Genomic DNA, 19,554 nt, shown 5'->3' on the forward strand with positions numbered 1-19,554 from the left:
AAAATCAGAACTTTTTGCATAGATATGCACATATAAACATACATTTCACACTCTAACCAAAATTGTACAGAACATTATGACATTAGATAGAGCTGAAATATTCTTTATCTATGTAAATACAAACAGATCATGTTTTTTTTCTTTAAAAAAAAAATGCTGCTTTTAGACCGTTTTATTATCTTCTTAGAAATACCTGTCTAATTCCCTCTTTAAAGCAAACATCTTCGTTAATTAAAAAAAAATGTAAATCTATATCTGGCAGGTGTTTGCATTATATTGTCTTCAGCATACATTAAATACTTTTTTTTTTTTACATCATCATGTCACAATGAATTCCAGTAAGACTATTATACCTGTAGGTCAATCTAATCAGACATATAATGTCTTGTATTTTTACATTAGCCTGAAACATTAGTCAGTATAAAAACAGTGAATACAATTCCCAGGAATATTTATAAAAACAAACATTGTTAAATAGTTTTCTTTTTGAAAAGTCCATTTCTCTAAGCCATAATATATCTGCAACCCATTCATTTGGACTGATATTTATAGTTTGCCACACTTCTGACAAAATCAAAGCAGCTTCATAAAACTTAGGATTTAAATGTCAATTTTATTTCACACATGCATCTACATCCTCATTTGTTACATAAAACCCCTCTGGTGTGTCAATTGGACTTTTCGATTAAAGACATCTTTGGCTCATTTAAACAAAATTACAAGATATGGTACAGTTTCCATTACATATGCAGGTAATAGTTAGAAAAGTTAATGTTTTGTGTAACATTGCACCATTTTAGGTCACTAAAAGGTCAAAACATTACCACACTGCTGTCAATCATACATAGTATTTCCCAGTGTAGTCAGTTCTACTGCTCATTTACCATCAAAACCAAAATACTCCTTCATGATTGTTCAAGCTTTTCACATGACATTTAAAAAAGACATTGCTGGATTATTTCATTTAAAAATTCTGAATCTGACTGACAGAAATGTTTCAATTTCAGTTGTAGGATTTACATAAAAGCAATCACTGTTCAAAAGGCCTCTTCAAGCAGTGTACTGCAGTCTAACTGAAGTATCTGTCTCATATGGCCTGCTTTCATGCTTGAGATCGGACAAAAGTCAGTTGTTCCCGTAAATAGGATTATGTCATGAAGACAGCTTTCTCAGCAGGAGCTCATTTGCTTAGATTGATGCAGGAAGGAGGGTTTGGGAGGCATCAGCTTACACCTAGAAATCAGTTCTCAAGTGTCTGTTCTGGGCTTCAGTCATGGACAGGTATGTTGTCCTCATACTGGGTGAATACTGCAGGTAAAAGACACAAATGAACATGATTTTAAAAATACATCTTTTGTTATTACATTATTTGCATAAATGAAGTAATCTTGGACAAAATTTGGGAAATAATTTTGCAATTCTGCCCTGTGCTTCAATCGGAAGCTTGCATAATTTGGAGGGAGGAAAACAAACTGTTTGGTGTTAAAAAGCAGGTAAAAAGAAGACAAGAGCTTAAGTAAAGGTCAAGTTACACTCACATGCAACATTCGAACAGCGGCAGTAGGTCAGAGTCGGGGTTACTGAATGTCGCTGGGTAAAAGTTACAATATTTTGCAGAAACATTATTAGCAATCTAGGGTGTGTGTGAAAAAAATGGAAGGAAGATTAATTCAAACAAGTGAAGAGGGTGAAAATCAACCGACACTTACAGTTATCAAAGTCTAAGTAGAGGACTAAAAACGAAAAGAGTTTTCCACAAAGCTGTTAGACATGCCACTGACAAACTGCTTGCATAAAAAAACAAAAGAGAAATATGCAGAAGAGCTGATATACTAAAACCAAAGAAAAATCCCAAAGCATAAACACAAACGTAGGCAAACTGAAGTTTTTATTTAAAATGCATTTTTTAAAGCTTCTCTTTCATGAGCACACAGACAGGAGAAATGTCTCTAACTGATATAAATGTGCCTCAGATAGCAACATTTTAGACAATGATCCAGATTCTCGCCTCCCTTCACCCACTCAAAAGGTGTTTTTAGTCTTTGGTGTGCTATGAAGGCTGTTCCAGCCACAGAAGCAAAAATATCAGCAGAAAGAAAACACAGCAGAGATGTTGACTGTGGATTTATCTGTCTTCCATTTGTTATCTATTATTTATCCCTAAGCTCTGGAGACAAAACACACACTATGCAACAATTAAGTGGGTTTTGCTAATCTAATGCAAAACATGTGATGCCTAACCAACTCAGAGGTAATTTGAACATGAGTAAATGTTTGATTTTATATAGAGAATAATTTTGTATTTTGTGAGTCAAAAATACAGTATATTAACAGCGTACAAAAAAAATGTCCACAGATAAGATGCATTTCTACAAATGGCCAGCAGAGGTCACTCTTTAGTCACTTGAATTGCAACACAAATCTAATGAGTAGATGTTGACCCTGTGAGGTTGTGCGCATTGTATTGGCATTATTATATTCATGGTGCATGCTGTTGCATATTATTATTATTAAACTATGGTCACTAGAGCATCATAAGGCCAACGAACCAAAGGAGGTGGCGATCCTCCCCTTATAAGTGGCACATTTTCATATCGAGGGGTTCCTCCAAACAGCATGGACTGATTCCTGTAACCCAAGGAGAAAAAATAAGATATGAGGCTAAATATGCAGATTCTAGAATACTGTGATCTGCAGCTGATCTTACATATATTCAGGAGGTTGTATTGTGGAATTAGAAGAAGATTGAGGAGGTGGATGAAGGCTAGTCTGGCTGCCAAGGCTGCTCATGTAGCTGCAGAAACTGTGCGTGTTGGACCTTCTGGGATTAAACGACAGCCGGCGTGCTTGAGGGTTGAACGGGTCTTCCTCATCGATGTCATTGTACTCTTTCTCCCTGGATGAGAGTTAAACATCCAGAAAGAGGCAGACGTACAGACAGGCAAGACACAGGACTTAACATTTTGCAGAAGTACACGCTGGGCAGTACGCAATGAGGTAAAGGGTTCACACAGAGCTGACCTGCTGCCCATTAATGTCCACAGTCGGAAAATTACACACAGCATTGCAGAGAGCGCGCAGGCAGCCAGAAGAGAAAACAAAGAGAGGTAGAGGAGCCCCTCCACTCCATCATAGCACACACCCATTAAGGCATCCAGGTAGTCCTGAAATAGTCAGTTTTCAGCCTTCAGAAAAAATATTTCCAGTCAAAAAATACAAATGTTCAAACATAAACCCGTAACCATTAGATGAAGAGGGATCCTTCTATGACACTGGTTAATAACAAATACATGTTATCTTTTATTGAATGGCCTGACAACCATTTCTACTTGCACAAATATTTTCATAGCTTTCCATGATGCAAGTAAACCTTCAGTGCACATTTTAGCCTCACATATGCCAGTTTATGCAAGAAAGAATGTTATTGCATGCTTTTCATGTGTTATTAAGACTGACCCATGGTTTCATATAAATCCTGTTGCATTCTTATTTTTTTCAATTATAAAGTTTAAAGGCAATTAGTGAAGTCAATTAATAATGTTGGAAAAAAGCTGTTAAATACAGGAGGCTATGTATTGTTCTGTTGGTAGACAATAAGCAATCCCAGTCTTCCACTGCAGAGGTAGTGATCGAGATATTAATGTCAGACTAATTCTGATGATATGCATATTAGGGAAGCATAACTGTTTTGCTTTGCTTGTTAAATCTGTTTAACAAGCCCCAAAAAAACAATCTTGTTTTATGTCTGGCATCTATGTCGTTGGTGCTGCAGAATTTTTGAACCAATTTAGAGTAATTTAAAACTACTAGCCAGACGTTTCTTTTAAAACCACATTTCAGTTTTTTTTATTTGGTGTACTATTTTACTGTAAATTATTCAATTAAGATACAATCCCACCTACTGAAAACGTGACTGGCTGCACATACCTCTGGTGACATCACAAAAGGCATAAGCCACTGATTATATATCTTTGAGCACATCTATTGCCATTTGTTGTATGCTGTATGGCTACAGCTAAATGTTTTAGATGTACATGTGAACAATGGATGGATTTCAGGAAGATTTGCCAAAACTAAAACACATGAAACTGGTTTCTGCAGAAGACCAGGGCATAATGGAAAAGGGAGATTTTCCAAAGATTCTTAGAGATTATCTCAAGTTGCTCCTAAAGCCTCACATTGTCATTAATACATTCCAAAAAAGATGATTCTCCAGCAAAAACAATATTTCTGCAGAACTGATGAATCAGCCAAAATGATTACCAGCCAGGCAAACCGATAATGGGCCCAGTCCTATCAGTTTGTCACACCATGCATGCACCTGCAGTATAGCTTATTCCACCACCATCATTCCAGTCAACACCAGAATAAAGAAGAAGAGGTAACAAAAACAATTCCCATCACTCAGCAGTCAGAAAGAGAGACACTGTTTGGGTAAGCTAAACTGGTATGGTTACAGACTGCATGCTGTGCCACTGAATATACTGCCCATTCATGCAACCATGCGAGGGGATACAAGCAGAATACAACATTTTCTCACTTTGTAGTGGAGAATATGTACAAAAAAACAATCAAATAGGAAAATTCAAATGGGAACATAAATGGCTTGGTACCAGTTAGTTTTCTGAAGATGATCAATGAACACCTTGCAACTCAAATGCAATTTCAAATGCATTTCAAATGCATTTCAATAGCTGTCAAAATCTTTTAGAAGTCACTTGCCTGCCATAGCCATTACCAATGTCAGCTGATCAGCTTGATTATTGTACCTCTTGTGATATCACTGACTTATTACAAAGTAGATTTCACAGTTCACTTTCCCCAGATGTGTTTTATCTGCGTACTTTTGTTGGTGAATAAAAAAAACATGTTAGATGTTATTTAAATGAACATTTCTGGAATGCAGGGTGATCACTCAATTTGATATTCTAAAATCTAGCTGACATTTGAATCCAGAATGCAGAATTTTTATCTTAAATGAAAACAGGTGTGATAAAGTTGAAACTTCTTTCGTTATCAGAAGACTGAAGTTGGTGAGCAGAGTCTGTCTCTCTCACAAGCAGTGTGCAAACTGCTAAAATAGTATGAATACATGAGAATTACACAGAGATAAGGTCAAAAATAAGCCAAGTCAGACCTCTGAATGGCTTTGAGCTCTGTAACAAAGAATTCTTATTAAAAGTGCCCTAGTCAGACTCTGACCTTACCTTATGTATCCCGCGGCAGTCAAGCAAAGCTGTTAGCTGGTGAACATTGAACTCTGTGGAGTTTAACAGCCGCTGGATCCCTAAAAGGTCTCTCTGTATAACAAAGTGCACAAGGGGAGACAATGATACGCAACCTTTCACAGCCAAGGGTAATAATGAGGTGTTGTGGCCCCTATGTACCTGAGCCGTGGGAAAAATGGGCAGGGAGAACTGCAGCAGGCCCTGGATCTGGATTTGCATAGTGGTAAGAGAGCGCTGGCAGACTGTTAGTGACTGTAAAACAAAGCACAATTAGTCACTACATCACTTATATCAAAAACACATAATGTGAGGATCTTATTATGTAGAGCATTGTTTTCGAGGATGTATCATATAAACAAATAATTTGGTGCTAAGTAAGGCTTAAAAAAGATTACATTAGACAGACAGGCCTACATTATCCTACGACATCAATTATCTCGCCTACCATTACCCTGCTACCCCCTTCGTATCTAGACTCTTAAGCAGAAACAAAAGAGCAATATTTTTATCAATTGGGCCATCAGATTAAGGATTATCTTGTCAGACAAAACAGGCATCACTTTAATACATAAATGGGTGCCTTGATGACAGCTAAACATGCAGGTTTTTAATAATTATAGGTCACGGATTTATCTTTGCAGTGAGACATATATTATATATCTCATGGATGCCGAGATACCCGAGATCACCCCATCTGTCATTGAAAATGTTCTAAAACTGAATTATTATAACCCTCCCTCATGTTATGCTTGGACATGTAAAAGTGGGTTTGTGTTTATTTGACAAGGTTTTATGACTCAGTCTGATTTGCCTTGAAAATGATCAGTTTCTGAATAGCAGCTGTTCAGTTTCAAAGCTGCAATATTGAACAAGCTTTAATGAGAATGCACAGCATTTCTGTTGTTATTATTATTTGGGGGAGGATTGCAATGGATCAGCATTTTAAACACATCCAGTTACCTTTTTAGGAACATGAAAGGAATATAAATGTTTCATTGAAAACTCTTTTAAAAGAGGTGAATAGCAAATACACTTCAAATGCTGCATCTTAATAACTTAGAATATCATAAAAAATTTATTTCAGCAATTCAACTCAATACAAAACTCTATGCAAAATTTATATAATATATATATAGTATATATTATATAATTTATTTATCTATTTATCATTATATTATTATGCATTATTCTTTATGTACACATAATATATTTTAATGATTTACTTCTGTTAATTTAGATGATTATGATTTAAACCTAATAGAGACCCAAAATTTAATTTCTGGTAAACAAATTAAAATAAAATAAAATAAGGGTTCTTAACACAGAAATGTTGTCTATCTGAGAAGTCCATGTACCAATGTATGCAATCCATTTTTGGTCAGGGTTTTTTTTGCATGAATTACTGCATCAATGCAGTGTGTCTTGGAGGCAATCAGCTTGTGACTCTACTAATGTGTTAAGGAAGCCCTGGTTACTTTAATATGGGCCTTCAGTTTGTCCCCATTGTTGGGTCTGGTGTTTCTCATCTTCCCTTTGATAATTTTGGTGAGGTAAGTGTGCTGTCCAGTCAAGCACAGTAACACCATGATCATCATGAGCTTAAAGGTACTGGTACTTTTGACAGTGTGAGCAGGTGCCGAGCACTGCTAGAAAATTAAATTAGTATCTTCACAAAACCTGTTATGACACAGAAAGATGAATTGCAACAGTCCAGTGCTTTTACTTTTTTGCCTGGATAAGATGGTTTTGGCTTAAAAACAGGAATGAAAAAGTTGTAACCCATGTCCTGAAAACACCTGTGTTAAGTTCCTAAAGCACTGACTCCAGCCACAGTGCACACCTTGTGTATCTCCCCCAACCTCTTGAACAGGATTTTCTTCACAATCCCGTTAAGGCTATATTAAAGTACTCAGTAAACATTCAATAACTAATTAAAACATTTTTGTGTGCAAATCTTTGCTTAAAATGCAGGACTAAATAAAGTATTTAATAAAATATTTTTCAAAAATTGATAATTAACTAATTTTACATTGTTTTTGTTATTTTTAGAGAGATGCCTGTTTCATTTGCTATCACAAGCAAACTTCCTGCTTGATTGTTAATTTTTAAATCTCAAACTGCAAGTGGTATGAATAATTCTGGGCCTAACCGTACACCAAAAAGATCAAAGTACCGAAAGTACAAGTTATACACAAGACAAAAAACACATTGTTCTGATACTTGCAAATTAAGATAAGTAACCCTTTGTCCTGAACTGTTTTTATCATGTAGGGGTTCCTAAAAAAATACTTGCATCTAATTAGAAATAGCACATCTTTCAAAAACTGTAATATATTTACTTGTGTGATTTATTGGAAATGACTACATGGATAAGAAGACAGCCAGAACATTTGGTCAATACCTGCTGGAAGGGGTTTTGTAGATTTGGACTGCAGAACAAATAATAGTGTGCAACATCTGCAAGGTGAGAGAAACAGGAAGGTTAGTATTGGGCCTTAATGTTCAGTGACAAGAACTGGTGTCTGTGCAATTCTGTCTTTAGTGATAAATTACCTGCAGTGAGGAAATCCTTAGTTTGGTTAACAATGAATTTATTTGGAGACACACAGAAGTCGCTTGTGCCCTGGGAGAAAACAATAACACATTACAAGCATGCAAGACTGAAGTAAATGCATTACAAATCACATAAGGTGCATGCCCAAATTTGTGAAGCAACACAAAACTAAATTCAGGGGGACAGGGGAGGTATAACAGACAATCTCTGCAAGAAAAACGTTTTGGTTTTCAGAATTACATCACCTTAGTGTTTTGCAACTATGCATCAGTTTCTATTCAACTATTTTAACCCTGATCTTCCTACATATGTATATGGATAACTATTTCTAGAGAGCATAAGAAAACATTACTGTGTAGGAATAGGCTTCAACAGTGCTGTGCTTTGCTAATCATGGATGAAAACTAGTTACGTTTTTTCCACAATCTCTGACCCATCCACGCAGAAAGGTTAATGTGCACACACACGGACCAACGGCATTTTCGCTTCATCACCATGCAACAGCATGGTTTTCTGAATGTCTAGAACGTCTTCCACCACATGTACATATTTCACAGCTGGGCTCCATTGACACCAATAAATCTCAAAGGCAACCAGGAACCTGTTATCATTCAGGATCAAACACCCATCTATTTCAAATATGTCCACTGTTGTAAATGTCAGTCACCATCAAGAGGTGTCTTTCTTTCCAACTTGTCATTGTGAAGTAGGCTCAAAAGGACATGACAGGGAGCAGATGTCCTTTGATTCTACCAACAAGTGATGCAATACACACACACACACACAGATAGAGCGACTTAGAAAGGAGAGATGAAAACAAAACATAAACCAACAACATATGTACAAGATGGATGTAAAGTCATACTCAAAACAAAATCATTTACTTTAATAATATTTTTTGTTTCTGCGCTTTGTGTATGTTGTCATGAAGCAGTATTTGAAAAGTATGTAGGTTTAGTTTAGATTGTAAGATATAAGTGAAATATAACAGAAGGATTTACGCATTTTAAAGTATATAGTAACATGTTCTAATTTGTATTCAGTTTATGTTTTTCTCTATCTTGGAAAAATACAAACTCAATGCATTTTTTTTTCAGACACATTTCCAATGATGCTATCATGTGTAATAATGACTGATCAAAAACAACCCCATCAAATTAAATATCTGCAAAGGTATTTACAGTAATAGTAAAAAGAAGGCAAACTGAAATATTTCTAAGGTTTTAACACAAAATAAAATTTGCTCTTCAGTAGTTCTAAAATCCTTAAATGTTAACCAGAAGTGTCCAAAAGCACCAAACAGATAACACATCATTAGTTATTAAACAAGATAAACTTGAAGCAACAGAAGTAAGGATTCTCCAAAATCCCTCTGAAATTAACGGGTGTGTACTTTCACCATGACTGTAAGTGTATGAATCAGTCTCTCAATGACTTTAAGACAAAATTGTGGTCGAAAAGTCTCACCTTATTATTTATGACAAATAGATGAAATATATTTACTGGCAATTTAGCAACCCACGCCACTCGTTGATGCTGACTGTTAATTGACATTTTACAATTTACAATTTTTCTACATTATTCAGTCCTTTTCGATACCCTGGTTGTGCTGTTCACTGTCATGGAAGGCCAGGAGTCGATCCCAACTGTCACCTGAGGCCTGTACTACGAAGCAGGATTAGTGGCTCACGGAGGTAACTTCAGGTTCAGTTCAGGATTTGGAGTATTACAAAGCAAGTTCACTTCTTACCTTAATCCATCTTTGTAAGAAACTTATCTGGAAACCTAACCTCCTATAGAGGAGGTTAGGTTTCCAGATAAATGATCATCACATGTGGAAACACCACCTACTGATCAACAGGCCAAAGTTTTGGCAAACTAAAATTATTTTTGGCTTGATACTACAGTGACAGTCTTCTCTCTCTGTGGTTATAAGATTTGCATTATTGTGTTTATTGAATATTTTATCATTGATTATTCCAAAGTTTATTTCTGTTAAGAGCAAAGATATGTTTGTTTTCATTCTCTTTCGATCTCCGCTGAACTAAAGTAATATCCCTATACAGATGTAGATATTATGTCATGCTTACTTACGATTAAATCCAAAAACCTGAGAACCCGCTTCATTGTCGGTATAGGCCAGTAATCCATATCAAGTTACACTGAGGTTTTAAGAAGGTACAATTTTAAAACTGCAAAAACATTTGTCATACAATTGTTAGAGTTTAAAACGCTTTTTATGAGATGGATGAAATGTGCCTGAGTGGTGAGAGTTTTCCAGATGTATGGAGACCAAAGTAATGCTGCCTTCCCCCCAGCTATTAGTGCACACTGCTGGTCAGCTACATGAAAAAGGCTTCTACCCTTTCCCTCACTTACAGAAAAGACAAACTGAGCAGTTTGGATACATTTCTGGTATAGTAAAACATGGACAGACAGATTTTGAAAGAACTGCATAATGGTCAAGGTAGGAGCTACATGTTTGTTAAGCAGCTGACCCATGCAGATAGCCCAGAAAGTGACTGGTTTATTGGTTTTACTCTGACATAAATAATGCTGGTATGTGAAAGGAAGTCAGAGTACCACAGAAAACCTATGCAGAGAGGACTGGATAGGCGAGATTTGAACCAAAGAACTTAACGCAAATCCCCACTGTGCAACCTGAATGTAGCATTAGCAAATGAGACACAAAACGTCACCGTTTCTTCAAATACAAGCACATTTTACAGCAACCTCTTGTATCCATAAAAGAAAACCAAACATCCAAACATCTGTGTGAAGCATAACCTTGCCCCAATCATATGACATCTGTTTTCAAGCCAGGCACTGTCGGGATGTTGCCCTGCATCTCCGTCTCATTATACTGGTAGGGACATTTTGTTTATGCTCCTTCTCATCAAATATGTATGAATCTGAGGATTTTCTAGGACACCACCATCATCATGCTTCCTCTGAAAAAAACATGATTTTGTTTCTAAAACTAATGATGTGCAGGTGCAACAGGTTTATTTGCTCATTTTGCATACTGGCCTACATTTGAGAACATGATATTTTTTAATGTAAGCTAATCCTGCCACCAGAAAAAACCATTAACACTAAATTTAATTTATCGGCATATCTGATATACAAGAATGCCAAAAAGATGACTAACTGATGAGGATAATTATTTGTTAAATTCAGCTCAGTTCACCTGTCATGTCACAGCAAAACAGATGAAAGCTACTCAGCACAAACAAACTGTACCCACCTATTTTGGATCATCTTGACCTGACAGCTCAGAGGCATCATTGCAGGGACATTTAAAAAAAATATTGTGTAATGGTTCATATTGATGAGAATCAACAGAAGCCATAGGAGATGTTTTCAGTTTTTTGTTTATGGAGAATAATTCGGCTTGAGCGGTGCTATTCAGAACAGTTTATTCTTCCAGTTATTTTTTTCACTTATTTTGCCAAATGATTTTGGAAGTTTAAACATTAACAAAAACTCAAGGAATACTATACATGAGTCAGGGTTGATGAAAATTCGGAGTATTAATGTTGCGATAGAAAATGCTCCATAACACCCCAACAGTGCAGTTCCTCTGGCCCGATTTACATAAAGCTATGAAAACTGATACATATCTAGAACTCTAAAGGACAAACACAAAAGTCTGTTGGAAGCATATTCAAATCCCAACTGGAGGTTGGTTATTTTAATTTAAGGCCACTATTTTGATGTTTTACACATGTTAATAAACGTCTCCTAGGAGTTTTGAACTTGGGTGATTAAAAGTGATCAAAACCCTACGTTTTCACTGAAGGACGTGGGCAGGGCCAGACCCCAAACTTTGACCTCTCACCACAAAATATATTGTTGTTATAACTTGGAGATAGAAAGTCAGAGTCACACTAAACATGGCCTAAGCACTTCCCTTGAGAACAGAAAACAATGTTTTATTCAGTACCAAAGTGTTTTGACCATCTTTATCTAAAAAACTGTCAAATAACAGAAGGCTGGTGCTCCTTGATATTGAGAACCATTTTTTATTTTTATTTTTTACTGGAGGATGTAGATTGCCTGGTTCTGCTGGAGGTTTCTTCCTGTTAAAATTAAGTTTTTCCTCTCCACTGTTGCTACATGCATGCTCAGTATGAGGGATTACTGCGAAGTCAATGCCAGTGACTTTGCTACATGCTCATCCAGGAGGAGTGACTGCTACAAGTCACTAACTCGATGCAATCTTCTGGGTTTCCTTAGATAGAAAAACTTTTTAACCAATTTGAAGAGATAACTGAATCTGACCGCACCAGTTAGGATTGATTAGAATGTACACTCACCGGCCACTTTATTAGGTACACCTGTCCTCCAACTGCTTGTTAACAAACATTTCTTATCAGTTAATCAAATGGCAGCAACTCAATGCATTTAGGCATGTAGACATGGTAAAGACAATCTGCTGCAGTTCAAACAGAGCATCAGAATGGGGAAGAAAGGTGATTTAAGTGACTTTGAACATGGCATGGTTGTTGGTGCCAGACGGGCTGGTCTGAGTATTTCAGAAACTGCTGATCTACTGGGATTTTCACGCACTACCATCTCTAGGGTTTACAGAGAATGGTCCGAAAAAGAGAAAATATCCAGTGAGCGGCAGTTCTGTGGGTGCAAATGCTTTGTTGATGCCAGAGGTCAAAAGAGAATGGCCAGACTGGTTCGAGCTGATAGAAAGGCAACAGTAACTAAAATAACCACTCGTTACAACCAAGGCATGCAGAAGAGCATCTCTGAACGCACAACACGTTGAACCTTGAGGCGGATGGGCTACAGCAGCAGAAGACCACACCGGGTGCCACTCCTGTCAGCTAAGAACAGGAAACTGAGGCTACAATTTGCACAGGCTCACCAAAATTGGACAATAGAATATTGGAAAAACGTTGCCTGGTCTGATGAGTCTCAATTTCTGCTGTGACATTCGGATGGTAGGGTCAGAATTTGGCGTCAACAAAATGAAAGCATGGATCTATCCTGCCTTGTATCAACGGTTCAGGCTGGTGGTGGTGTAATGGTGTGGGGGATATTTTCTTGGCATACTTTGGGCCCCTTTGTACCAATTGAGCATCGTGTCAACGCCACAGCCTACCTGAGTATTGTTGCTGACCATGTCCATCCCTTTATGACCACAATGTACCCATCTTCTGATGGTTACTTCCAGAAGGATAACGCGCCATGTCTTAAAGCACAAATCATCTCAGACTGGTTTCTTGAACATGACAATGAGTTCACTGGACTCAAATGGTCTCCACAGTCACCAGATCTCAATCCAATAGAGCACCTTTGGGATGTGGTGGAACAGGAGATTCGCATCATGGATGTGCAGCCGACAAATCTGCAGCATCTGTGTGATGCTATCATGTCAATATGGACCAAACTCTCTGAGGAATGTTTCCAGTACCTTGTTGAATCTATGCCACAAAGGATTAAGGCAGTTCTGAAGGCAAAAGGGGGTCCAACCCGGTACTAGCAAGGTGTACCTAATAAAGTGGCCGGTGAGTGTATGTACCTGACTTGAAATCTCTATGATTCGATTGAATTGACTTTGTGAAGTGCCTTCAGATGACATGTGTTGTGAATTGGCGCTATATCAATAAAACTGAACTGAACTAAATTGAAAAGATGTGGCAGTATAACAGATTTTAAAATTACACCATTTCAATAAATGATGCTCTACATTTGACATTCTTCACCTGATCTGCGGCTAATCTAAATGTTTATTTTTTTTAATTCAACCTCAAACATATATCCATAGATAGGAAATTAGGTAGGCAAGGTAATGGTAAAATGGTAAATGGCCTGAACTTATGTAGCGCTTTATCAAGTCCACAGAGACCTAAAAGCGCTTCACACTACAATCAGTCTTTCACCCATTCATACACGCATTCACACACTGACATTGGTGAGCTACCATGTAGCCACAGCTGCTCTGGGGCTCACTGACAGCAGTGTCATACACAGGCGCCACAGACTAACTGACTGACATGGACAGAGCGGGCGTTCAAACTGGCAACCCACCAGTTACAGCAAGAACCACAGCGTCCCCAAGGTAGAATGTATCTACAGTACCGCCTAGAGGATTACCACAAATCAGCCCCTGACCAGACTTTGTACACCTCTGAAAACCTAAAAAGAATCTCTTGGAGCTATAGTCCCACCCATACAAAAGGTAATTTTGGAATTAAAACCAGTATTTGGCAGACTTTTTTTTCTTGAAACAGCTGACGAATTGTCCGTCCCTGAGGGACAATACACAGGATACACAGGTTAGCCTGCCATGGACATAAGGGATAGAGAAGGCATGAAGCAAAGTGTTATCTCCTAGACCTCCGACGGTGTCCCTAATATGAGCACCATTAACCACACATGCTTTGAACACATGTTGTAGAACTGATAAGATAGAAAAATCTGTCAAAAATAAAGAAACTTGAAGGAGACGGAGAAAAACAAGCAAAGGCAGTGGAAGATTTTGAAGAAAGCAGAAGCAACAATTAAAGCAAGAAAGCTCCTTCGTTTACAGCAGGGTTTGAGATTCGTAATCAGCTTACTGTGTGGCTGACCTTAGAAAAGAGCTTATCATAAACTACGCAGCCACTTTTCAAGAAGTCAACATGTTTGAATGTTGGTAAAGAGGTTTTTTGACAGAACCCCACCTTAGAATGAACAACATGAGACAAATAAAATAAATATGAGGTAAGAATAGATGTACAATAAACGTAATAGGATCAATGTTTTTTTGTTTTTTTGTTTTTAAAGATGTGCTTACATTACTCACCACAGCTGTCGCAGTGCCAGTTCCTAGTGAAGCCCAGCTTAGAATCAAGGATAGTACCACAAAACCAATGATTCTGGAGAAAATAAGAGCAGTTTTATGGAGACTGTAATTGTGAAGGCAAAATACAGACATTATAGAAGGATTTATACAAAAATCTATAAATCTATACTTTGTTTTAATAACACAAAATGTTGGTGCACAACAGATTAGCCTCAACAAAAAACTATAGTAACTAACTTTCTACTTAATGGAGCTCCTGTAATATCAGTCATACAGGCTCCAGTCGAAATCTGTTGGCTGCCAACCACCATAAAGTGTCAGGGAGGCTGATGGTAGTCTCTAGTTTTATTCAGACCTAAAGACTGACAACTTTAATAAGGTTTTAATACTGAAGAGTTGCAAAAAGAAACCACTGCAGAAAATCTTCCAACTATTAACAAGATTTTTAAAGCTAGAGAAAGTGCTCTGAGTGTGGGGTAGATAAGCGATGTAAAAGGAGGAAAAAATTGCCCAGTGATGGATATAAAAAGGCTAAGGAGGGCTCTGCTGCACCGACTCACTCTTCGGACCCTCTTGAAAGCACCAATAAAGCATCCTGAGAGCACTTAATAATTAGTTAAGGGAGCAGTCTTATCCTTCTCAGCCGATCAATAGGCATTAGTGGGGGCCCATTAGAGAGGGATGTGAATAGCGATCCTGAGCATCATCTGCTAACACTGACATGTAGGTTGCACTAAATTGGGCAAATGGGATGGGGAGTCTGAAATGAGGATTTGCACATCATTGCTGGTTTGAATCACTAGCCCAGATATGAAGAACCAAGCATTACTGCACTGTCTGTGTCAATTTCCTTCAGTTTTTTAATCTAAAACTATTTTCAATCAGCTAATTAGACAATCCCCCCCCCCACCACCAAGAATACAGTCTTAGACTGAGATAAAAGTTCAAATTTATGGTACCTACGTGATCAGCAGACATTGAGAATGCTTAGCTATCCCCAAGCACATGACCAAGCAGATGACCAGATCAAGGATCAGCAGCAGCAGATAAGTCAGCCATCTATAAGACAAGAGAGTGTTGCATCAGTAACAAGCTCCATCGTTACCTTTCACACACAAACAATATCAGCAAGTGCTGGCCAGACATTGGTTTGAAATGAGGTGTGAGATGTCTGTATGCGTCTTCTACCAGCACTCCTATCTCCTAGTTAGAGCCTGTCTGTTTCAGGTAATTTCCAGCTTGTTAGGCTTAATAATTGAACACTACCAATCCATAGACATTAATTTTTCATTCTCTTCTGAAAATGTCCTTCACAAGAATGGCTATCGCTGAGCTACAGCTTGTAGTGCGAGTGTGCATATATGCGGTTCTGACCAGCCAAGCAAGTTTATATGAATTATTCTCAACACCCAATGGCTCAGCAACATGCTACATTTATGTCGAAAACATGGATGTTCAGGATGGGACTCAAACAGGCAAATTTGCAAGATAATGTGAAGTATAAACTATGGCATGCATTCTATGCTCTATTACTAGTGGAGAATATGATTCACCCCTGCTCACAAAGAAGTGAAGAGGTACTCTTGACTCAATAAACCATTACCATTACTTTACTCACAGAAGGCTGTAAATGAATGAAGGCTGTGAACTTTTACTTTGTCTGTGAAAGCAGAACGACTGAAGCACCTGCTGCAGATGTAACTGAATTCAAAGTGAGAGCAGAGAAAAATATGATGCTTGAAAAACAGAACAGTGTTATTTTTTTCCAAGTATATTGCTGTAACATTTTCTGTTCAATAAAACTCTGCTGCAGGCTGTTCAATAGCCACATACAATCCAATCAAAACCCAGGGGATCAGTGTCAGATAACTGTGGTCTAAAGGAAAATCCGGAGTTGGTACAGAAAGTACACGCCATGTGGAGCCATGCGGAGTGGTTTGTGAAATTGATATTGGGAGGTTTCAGCATTAATAGTACAATGTGTGTTATTTGGATGGTTGAATGTGCTTTACTTGGAATGTAAGGTATTAGAAATACTAAGCATTTCTATAAATGATACAGAAGAAGGTATACAGAAAAATGGAAATGTATATGTTCAGATAAATCTGCCATTCACATTTCTATTTATTTAGAAAAAAAAATCAAAATATGTTAACTCCATTACTTACTTATTTATTCCCCAAAACAGTCAAGATAAATTAAAATACCCAATAAGTGATGCAGTAAATGAAGTTTTCTATAACTGATGGTCTTCACTGCTTTATTAATTCCAAAATAAATTGTGATATATGTGTGAACATTCAATTGTGCACAAGCGTCAATTATCTAGCAGATTTGAGGTTCTAGCAATTGATTTGACATTCAAGAATTGTAAAACGGCCTCATTCCTAGAAAGTTAGTCTTAATTTTGGCATCATGCTTTAAAGTTTTTTTGTTGTTGCTGTTTTTTATCAATTGAGATAACATAACCTCCAGTGATTTATGGAAGATATTAAATGCCTTATTTTGAAGGAGATGCTCCATTACTTCTTTTTTGTTCGTCACCTAGATAATAGGATGGATTTTTTCATCAAGTCAATATGCAGCATGTACACAGTCTCTATTGGTAATTGTTGTACTATTTACAGTCATTAAGAAATTTTTTTTAATATGATAAGAACTGTGATTTATCATGACAAATAACATCTAATGTATGTGTATGAACCCCAAAAACTAATAGTACTGTTGGGATTGTTAGTTTCACAATTTGTTCCACTGTTGGCTTCGTGACAGCAAAAATTAATATACATGTATATTTAAAAATGTGATTAAATGCAGTTATTGTGTGCTCTTTGGTGTTACTCTTCCCTACTTAATGTACCTGGCTATTTAACAACAGGTACGTTTGGATTTTTGTAAGAGCAGTATTTTGTTGCCAAAAATGGCTGGTATGAGTTATTTTAATACTTTTTAATCTCCATGTTTATCTGCAATAAATACAGCAAAATACTCTAACAATTTTAAGTTTATTTCTCCCATCCCTAGTGATGCTGGTAGCTGATTTCCTTGAATATAGATTGCAAAGCAAATAGTTTCCTGCGAAACCCGTATTCCAATACAGAATACAATAAACGCATACCTGTGTTAAGACCTAAATCAATAGCTCAAGTAGTGGAAAAATCCCCCAGCACAACAGTTGGTTACTATGGACACTAAACACAGACTGGTGGGCAGACATTGCTGCCCATGGAGTCACACTGACTTTGTAGGCAAGTCCTCTTGTGTATTGGGCATCAAAAGATGTAACATATGCCGCGCCAGTTCTTAGTGTTTGATCTTTTAACATTAGTAGAACTTTCATTAATAACATCTTACAAGAGAAACACAATTTTGATTCAATAAATATTTGCATTATATATGGAATTAATAAATGACTTATATTTGTTTACATAAACAATAGCAGGGATAGCACAAAAGGCACAAAATGTAATATGAGATGCAATAAATAGTAGTACAACAATCGTGTTTGTGCACACCACTACTATAAAGCAGGGATACTTATCTTTTGGAAAAAAAAGGTTTCAGGTTAACTATGTCTAATGCTTTTAGCCAGCAGAGTAGGCAGGGCAGTGTGTCTCATGCAAATCACTTAACTACGACAATCACTTCACAGGTAAAAATTTAACTAAAATATTAGTGATAACATTTTTTATTAATTATGTTTTAAATAAAACATTTTCTTGGACAAAGTGTGTCAAGAAAATATGTTAAACACTTTGGGCCACTTTTGTCATGACTTTGCCTGTCACTTGCTGTATATAAATGGTAAATACAAAGAAACTGTAAAACTTAAGATGATAAACCCTGTTGAAAATAATTACATGAAAAAAATTGTAACATGAGAGCTTGGAGAGTGGCAAAATTATTGTTTTGAAAGTATGAAAAAAGTGTATTACTAAAGAAACACCAGGCTAATTTTCAATTGAAGATAGCCACATTAAACAAAAACACTGAGCAATTATTTTACCAAATGCAGATAGATAGATAGATAGATAGATAGATAGATAGATAGATAGATAGATAGATAGATAGATAGATAGATAGATAGATAGATAGATAGATAGATAGATAGATAGATAGATAGATAGATAGATAGATAGATAGATAGATAGATAGATAGATAGATAGATAGATAGATAGATAGATAGATAGATAGATAGATAGATAGATAGATAGATAGATAGATAGATAGATATTTTCAGGATATGGAGATCATTTATGACCAAATAAACACTGCCATGCATCATTATCTGGGGAGGGAATACGTGTAGGAACTTAACTCCATGCTGGAAAATGAGCTCAATTTCAGCTTTCATTTATTTAGTAATCCGGACAAATGGCTTTTCCGGGTTGCGTGTCTCAGGAGAGATCAATAAAATCCCATCTGCTCTGTGCCTTAGTTGTACAGCTCCTTCTCAAAATATTAGCATATTGTGATAAAGTTAATTATTTTCCATAATGCAATGATGTAAATTTAACATTCATATATTTTAGATTCATTGCACACTAACTGAAATATTTCAGGTCTTTTATTGTCTTAATACGGATGATTTTGGCATACAGCTCATGAAAACCCAAAATTCCTATCTCACAAAATTAGCATATTTCATCCGACCTATAAAAGAAAAGTATTTTTAATACAAAAAACGTCAACCTTCAAATAATCATGTACATTTATGCACTCAATACTTGGTCGGGAATCCTTTTGCAGAAATGACTGCTTCAATGCGGCGTGGCATGGAGGCAATCAGCCCGTGGCACTGCTTAGGTCTTATGGAGGCCCAGGATGCTTCGATAGCGGCCTTTAGCTCATCCAGAGTGTTGGGTCTTGAGTCTCTCAACGTTCTCTTCACAATATCCCACAGATTCTCTATGGGGTTCAGGTCAGGAGAGTTGGCAGGCCAATTGAGCACAATGATACCATGGTC

The 19,554-nt window shown here is 36.9% G+C and overlaps 1 protein-coding gene across 1 annotated transcript in view; it reads right to left on the reverse strand.

Annotated features, from left to right (window-relative positions):
* Window positions 1-593: 593 nt before the first annotated feature.
* Window positions 594-19,554, reverse strand: part of LOC124864015 (protein tweety homolog 2-like) — a 50,131-nt gene continuing 31,170 nt past the window's right edge. Inside the window, exons 6-15 of the mRNA XM_047358616.1 lie at window positions 15,551-15,646; window positions 14,588-14,660; window positions 7,782-7,851; window positions 7,630-7,685; window positions 5,388-5,480; window positions 5,208-5,300; window positions 3,022-3,164; window positions 2,708-2,896; window positions 2,550-2,628; window positions 594-1,308 (exon numbers count right to left, since the gene is read on the reverse strand). Coding sequence (XP_047214572.1) covers window positions 1,234-1,308; window positions 2,550-2,628; window positions 2,708-2,896; window positions 3,022-3,164; window positions 5,208-5,300; window positions 5,388-5,480; window positions 7,630-7,685; window positions 7,782-7,851; window positions 14,588-14,660; window positions 15,551-15,646 — 967 coding nt within the window. The 3' untranslated portion in view covers window positions 594-1,233. The remainder of the gene's footprint in view (window positions 1,309-2,549; window positions 2,629-2,707; window positions 2,897-3,021; window positions 3,165-5,207; window positions 5,301-5,387; window positions 5,481-7,629; window positions 7,686-7,781; window positions 7,852-14,587; window positions 14,661-15,550; window positions 15,647-19,554) is intronic.

This window comes from Girardinichthys multiradiatus, chromosome Y (genome assembly GCF_021462225.1).
Source record: "Girardinichthys multiradiatus isolate DD_20200921_A chromosome Y, DD_fGirMul_XY1, whole genome shotgun sequence".
Lineage (NCBI taxonomy): Eukaryota > Metazoa > Chordata > Actinopteri > Cyprinodontiformes > Goodeidae > Girardinichthys > Girardinichthys multiradiatus.